General features: G+C 34.8%; 1 protein-coding gene across 2 annotated transcripts; it reads right to left on the bottom strand.

Annotated features, from left to right (window-relative positions):
• Window positions 1–515: 515 nt before the first annotated feature.
• On the bottom strand, window positions 516–3,654 carry LOC111895310 (uncharacterized). Of its 2 annotated transcripts, none has more exons than XM_052767516.1 (10): window positions 3,458–3,654; window positions 2,675–2,794; window positions 2,474–2,582; window positions 2,072–2,329; window positions 1,872–1,984; window positions 1,684–1,748; window positions 1,324–1,565; window positions 1,100–1,217; window positions 934–986; window positions 516–853 (listed from the first exon to the last, which is right to left on the bottom strand). In XM_052767516.1, exons 1-10 carry the CDS (start codon window positions 3,560–3,562, stop codon window positions 687–689), a joined length of 1,350 nt encoding a protein of 449 aa, XP_052623476.1. In that variant the 5' UTR covers window positions 3,563–3,654; the 3' UTR covers window positions 516–686. The 2 variants fall into 2 exon arrangements, with proteins under 2 accessions (XP_052623476.1, XP_052623477.1); XM_052767517.1 differs by having other exon boundaries at window positions 1,324–1,457.
• Window positions 3,655–7,476: the final 3,822 nt, after the last annotated feature.

Genomic DNA, 7,476 nt, shown 5'->3' with positions numbered 1-7,476 from the left:
GAGATTATATAGAAAGAGAAAAGTTATGTGTAAAAAATTGTGTAGATATAATAGGTATTCATATAGGAAAAAATTACTAATTTTAAAGTTTTTTTTAATTAAATTAACTGTATTCAAACGTTTGAACTCGTAACGGTCGATTTTTTTTCTCGTTTCATTCGGTGAAGACGGCAACGAGAAACGCTACGACGAGGATAAACGAGATGGGGGGGGGGGGGGGGGTGTTCATCTCGTTGCGACACCGTTTTCCCCCTCCATGTCGGCAATAACGAGAATCAACACACCCACACTGTATGCTCTAATAAATACCTTACATATTAAACGTGGAATTTTAATTTAATAAAATGAAAAATACAATGAAATGACAAGTGGAAAATAGAAAATTCTAAAATTCTAAAAAATATCATGTGTCCAAATGAAGGAGAAGAGGACATGTGACAAAAAAAAAATTTATTTATTGAGGATAGTATAGTATAGTATAGGGGTATAGGAAACAATTAATGAAGAAGCGAGGCTAGGAAATAGGAATGATGAAATCCATTTATAAACAAAAAAACATGCGTTGGTTTTTTTTAGCAGATTCTGAGAATTTGACAACCAAATCCAAAGGAAAGGAATGGAATCCCATATTCCAATTCCTTACTTACTGCCTTACGACATCTCATTCAATGGAATGGAATGTGAACTTAGTGTTCCTCATAATATGGTGGGGTGGCCTGAATGTAAGGTTCCCCTTCCTCCTCTTCATCATCCTCTGCATCTGCATCAACCCAATTGCTGACATGGCGTTGTGTTTGTGAGACACCATTATTTCCATGTTCCGCCCCACCATTTCCATGTTCAGCCCCCTCATCTGAAATCATATACACCAAATAAATAAATAAAGCTAATGTGTGTCCATCACGCACACAAATAATAATGATAACTACTGACCTTGACGTTCTTCCACATCCTCTCTTTGCATAGAAGGCTGTTGGTAATTGTAGCTATTTATTTTATAGAGTCAAGAATATTTAATTATTTTTGTAACAGCTCAAAACAGGAAGAGGAATAATGATATAAAAATATTAATTCAATTCAAACCCACATATTAGGATACTTATCAGCTTTAGAGATGTGCATTTTGCTAATCCTGTGAATGTCATGATTATTATGATTATTTGTATTCCGTAGATCTCTTTCACCACCACCTCCAGTTGTACTTTTTGTGGCACTTCCTGTTGCAATATATATTTAAATCTTTAAAAAAAATGAAAAGTGGGTGGATTTTTCAAAGTAATTTGAAAATTGATTGTTGTTTCATGAAACATCTAGTAAAAGCACCTGAAAGTTCTGACCAAATTCTAGTGTGATCAGAAGGATGCTCAGAAACATTTCCTTTCGGTCTGTCTCTATGTCTGTGACTGTCTGTGTCTTGTGGTTGCTCCTCTGCTCCATGTGAAGTTGTTGTGTTATTACTATTATGGAGTTGGGACATGAGCATGGTGGCAAGTACCAAAGTGGCATCAAAGTTTGAAACAGATGACATGTCATCAACTCCAAATTTTGGTGACATCAAGATAGGCCTAAATAATAATAATAATAATAATAATAATAATAATAATGATGATTATCCCAAATCCCAATACAATATAATATTAATAATCATGATAATTACGAAACAAATATGTATATATTTCTTACTCTCCAGCTTTCTCAAAATACAAGTGTATGTCAACTTCACATCCCTCACAAAATGAAAGAAACGCCTGCGCATAAAAGAAGGGTAAAGATGTCATTCATCTTATATCGATGTTTTTAGTTGAACATACTAGAATATATATATATATATATATATATATATATATATATATATATATATATATAATTACCTTTAATTCCTTCACACCAAAGGTTACATCAACAGGGTCTCCAGAGTGTGTATACTGCACAAACTCTTCACAAGGATCTATCCACAACTGGGTATGTAACGAAGAATCATTTTCTACAAAAAGAAAAAAGAATTTAGCAAATTTAAAAGATAAGTTGTAAGTTATAACTAAAAAGGATCAAGAAAATGAAGGTAACTTACCTTTGCTCTGATCGATATAGCTTCTGAGTTCAACAGCTTTCCCTCCAACTTCATTTGCTGCATCAGATTCAGATTGTGATAACGTGGGGTCCGTTGCTATGACAGTTATTTCATGAAGGGTTGACTGAAAATTAGCAAGTAATCTGTTGAGATCACGAGGTCTCACTACAAAGCTGCTTGGTAGCCTTCTTCTATCAAGAGAAAGTTGTTGTACATCTGCTTCAATATTGCATGTAATCCAATATGATTTTTTCATACCTGAAAACAAGTCAGACATGTTCACAAAGTAATATATGTATAGAGTTAAGGCCCTGTTTTTTTTTTTTTTTTTTTTTTTTTTTTTTTTTTTTTTTTGTGCTATTAAGTCCTGAATGGATAATGAAATAAAACAGAAGAGTTCACCATTGTAGCAGTCTAAAGTCCACTGCACTTTTGATGCATCAGGATCAGGCAAAAGCACAGTTAAATGGTCGATACTTGTCAATGGTGTCCTAAGAACAGAACAAACAGCCTGCATGCAAATTAGAAGAGTAAAACTTCTAATTTTCCATATAAAATCTGTTATAGTAAGATTTCATAGTGACAAAAAGGTCAAAAACATACCTTCAAAAGGACACTACATTGCACTTGATCTCCAGTAATGTTATACACATCAAAGAAAGCAGGCTTTAGTGTGATAGACTGATATGCAGACCTTGAAGAGTTAAGGGTATGCAAAGCTAACTGGTAGATAAGATAACACTGTCTTAGATTAATGAGAATAAGAGCATAGTAATAACGCAACAAGTAAATGAGTAAATTAATAACTCTCAGAAGCTCTCTATGTGTCATTTTCAGCTTTGCGCCAAAAGGGGGCGTCTAATTCAAGGAAGCCAACTAGAAACCAGAAAATGGTGGAATGAATGATAACTATGACCATGATGGAAACCGACAAGAAATATGAAGTGACCTTCATATCATTTCAAACCAGAAAAACTTCAAGTAGTGAAATAATCATCTTATTTCATTAAATATAATTACTCCTTTAATCATAGCTTGGTTGAAGTAGCTAACACAATGAAAGTAAAACTGTTACTGTGGTGAAAAATATATTTTCGGCTCAACATTTAAGCAACATTGTTGCGTTTCTCACTTTCCAAGTGAGTTGTAAACTTGTACCCAAAAGGTAAAACCCTATTAGCGATTACGGCTTCTTCAGGAAACATATGCAGTGAAATTTCTTCGAAACTTTTTTGACGAAATGGAGCTTGAATAATACAAATACAAAATTTACACACGAAAACCCGAATTCAAAAGCAATAAGAAACATAAAACATGGAAAATCCAGCGAATCGAGTGGGTGAATTAATAGACTAGTACATGTATTGACTATAGAGGGGGAAGAACCTGGGAAGGGGATGCTTGGAGGGTGACCTCATTGCCAATTCGTGCCAGACATGTGACAGATCGAGCAAACGTCTTCAGAGCGTTACCGGTGAGGCTGAACTCCATCTGTTTCTCTCTGCAGTAGCAGAAGTGGCGGGAAAAGTGAACCTTCGCTCTGCTTTTGGGGCGGTTTTCCGAATGGACCCGATTGTAATCGTCTTGCCCTCTGCGAAAGGTTTAATAAAGCCCCTTTATTTTACTTCAAGTTTAGAAAAGTCCCCTTTAGTTTATAGGTGTCAAGAATTATAACTGGGTTAAAAAAATGTTGCCTAGGAATAATACGCAACTAATTGCTTACACAAAACACACACATACAAGACACCGATTTAACACGGTTCAATGGAGGTTACCTATGTCCAAAGACAGAAGAAGTATTCTATCAACTATCCGAGACATAAATCCTAGCTGTCAGCCTTTATATTTATAGGCTTTACAGATAAACACAAATAAGGAACTGATAAAATAGTCGACATTGATAATCGAGGTTCGAAGAACCCTTTATCATCATATTTCGCGGCGTGACGACTTTAAGCGCAATAAAGCAAACAAAAACTTCCGAGAAAAACCATCAGACATTCGCGATGCAGTCTTCTTCATCATGGCACGATTTCCGGTAAGTATTCTCAAATCACTATCTAATAATCTCCACCTTGAATTAAGAATTCACCAAAGCTCCACATCGCTCCAAACAACCGAAAAACTTCCTCTCACCTCCTATCACCATGCGATGTAGGGACTTAATTCATGCGAACATTAACCAAGTCGTTTTGAGGGTTAGCATCATATAACAAACAAACATATGTCGTACCCTTCAAGTATCGCAAGATCCAATTGACTGTTTTCCAATGAGCTTTACCAGGATTACTCATAAACATGCTTACTACACTAAATACATTAGTCAAATCAGTTCTGGTACAGACCATCGCGTACATGAGACTTCCAACACTTGAATGTCGAACCTTGCTCATGTACTTCATTTCCTCATTAGTTGTTGGTATAGTACTTCGATCAAGCTTAAAATGTGTTTTCAAAGGAGTTCTTGAAGTGATCAAAGTAGAATGAATGAAATACTTTATCAATGTACTTTTGTTGAGAAATGCATAATCACTCTACTTTTCTATCCCTTCGAATTTTCATTCCAAGTATCTTCTTTTAATCTTTGCAGCTCCCAAATCTTTCATCTCAACCTCATTCTTCAGAAGTGTCTGTTACAACTAGCATTTTTGCTAGGAAATTCTACTCTCATGAAATCATTCACCTAGTGTAATAGCTTGTACTCTAAGAGAATATCATACTCTATGCTCATTCAAATACATCTCATGTGTTCAACTAAGGGCTGAAAACCCTAAGAATCCCGGTTTAAGTCCATTATGGCTAGGGTTTCCTTATTGGGCATAATGGACCAATAAGCTTCCAATTTGACTATTTTGGGCTTAGGACCCTTAAATAGACTCTAAGTGGACCCACCTTCATGAAACCTAACATTTTGGGCCATAATGGGCCTAAATATAAATTTGTTTACCTTTAGTGAAACTTATTGGGCCATAACCAATCCAATTAACCCTAGTAAGCCATAAATCCATTCTTTTATGCCATTTTGGGCCGTGAACTACCCTAAAGGCCCAATAGGCCGAAAAGTAGTTATTGGGCCTCATAATTTCGAACCAATGCTAGAAATGGGCCAAGCTAATCCACCTCCTTTCTCTTTAGCTCATTCTCGGCCAAGATAAAAAAAAGGGTTTTAATGGTTAATTACCCAAGCCATGACACATCATTATAATTTGGAGGATAACCAAGTTTAATACACCACATGCATCTAGGTATTTCTCATGTTCCCATGCAAAAACCACTCTCCCCTCCTCTTCACAATACTCTCGGTCACAAGGGACATCACCACCTTCATTTCTCTTCAAAATTTTCTCAAGAACACCTCTTTTTCATCCATATGTTCGAGACTTTGTGTGGATCATCAAGGGTTATTCCATCTAGAACATCATCTTGGTAAGTTTTTCATTGGGATTAATGGCTTAACTTCTTAATTTTCTTTAAAGATCTCTTCTTAAACCATAATATTCCATGGAATATACCTCCTTGTTTCATAGATTTCGAAAACCACTCAAGGAAAGTTTGATCAAGGCCGAAAACTTCTTTATCTTTTCTTCAAAACCGAAGCATCAAAGCCAAGGTGAGTTCATACCCCCTTGTTTTCGGTTTTTACATGATTTTTTGGGGGAGAATACAAGTAAAATGTGTAGATATATGTGTTATATGCATGTCTTGTGTGATTTCTTAGTTTATTTTGTAAAAATGTGTTAGATCTTAACAAATCTCGACATCTTAAGTAACATTGAGTTAAGATCCATGAACTAATACACCTTATACATCATATTATCAAGTTAAAAGTGTTATATGTTTAAGACATAAAAATTTAAGGCAAAAACCTTGTTAAGGGTCAAAATTGTCAAGAAAACAAAAGATAAGGGTAAAAGTGGCATTTATGTTTTTATAATGATCAAACAGTTCCTACTTGTATAAAAATGAATTTTTATGATAAACATGTTTTCCAAAGGGGCAAAAATGTAAATTTTAGCTTAACGGGCCAAACATTTGGGCCTCACGGTTTTGGGCCCAAATTTGCGAAAAAATGAAAGCTTTGGGACTAAAAATGTTATTTGAGCAAAGTTTGGGTCATAAATATATATAAACCAAATTTAGGGGCGAAAATAACATTTATTTCTAAATTGGACCAAAAATGTAACTTTTATCAAAATTGGGCTGAAAGTGTCAATTTTTACCAACAAGGGGCTGAAAATGCACTATTCTGCAAAACTGGGCCATAAATGTCAAAATATAAAATTTTGGACTAAATCCATGAATTTCTAAACATTTGGGACAAAATTACAAATTTTCTAAATTATGGACTAAAGTGTTATTTTTACAAAACTTTGGGCCTTAATTGAAATGTTGACACTTATTGACCAAAAATGTCGTTTTTACAAAAAAGAAGACTTTTTATAATCAATTTGGTAAACCTCGAGCTAAAATAAACAACGAAACAATAACGAATTGACGAAATACATCGATAACAATTTTATTGAGCCTAATATTCACATTACATGGCCAATGGGCCTTAAGGGCCCATTAAAGTGTATATTGAGCCCAATATCTTCCATGACATATTTATTGGGTCTTACGACTCATTTACATGTTAATTTGGGCCTGAACTATGGGTCACATGTTTGTTGGGCCTTGGTGGTCCATTTACATGCCTATTGGGCCCAAATTACCCTCTTACATGTTATTGGGCCTTTGTGGTCCATTTACATGCTAATTGGGCTTGGACTGAAATTTACATACTTAGTAGATCGTAATTATACTTTTACATAATTATTGAACTTCGTATACTTATATATATATATATATATATATATATATATATATATATATATATATATATATATATATATATATACCTTTTGGATATGGAAACATACAACATACACGTAAACATTAAACATGGTATGAAAGGTTGAAAATCTAGTGAGACATGTCGGTTGGCACCTTTGAGTGTACAATCGTAGCCTATAGTTATAACCAGAGTTTCCTGGAGGGAGAGCGGGAGTTTGTGTATAGATCTATACGGGGTGACCCCCCACGCCTTAGTTGTTCACTACAGCTAGTTCATGCCCTAGGCCAGTCTACGGTGACACACCTTACCTATATCAAAACCGGCGTCTGAAAAGGTCAAGACAGGCGAATTAGTCATTATCAAGCATGGTTGTAACGGCTCACTTAGAGACTAACTTCATCAAAGATTTCGGTATATTTATACAAATCTAGACGATACTAAAAACATACATACATCGATACTCGGTCTTGGGATTTCATGATTACGATACTTTTATATGCAAAAAATATCAGATTTTCTGGGATAAATACAAGGTTTCTATCTGGATTACATTTTTGTTTATTTATACATT

This window comes from Lactuca sativa, chromosome 9 (assembly GCF_002870075.4).
Source record: "Lactuca sativa cultivar Salinas chromosome 9, Lsat_Salinas_v11, whole genome shotgun sequence".
NCBI lineage: Eukaryota > Viridiplantae > Streptophyta > Magnoliopsida > Asterales > Asteraceae > Lactuca > Lactuca sativa.
Note: the sequence above shows the minus strand (reverse complement) of the source record. Positions and strands in the feature narration are given on the sequence as shown.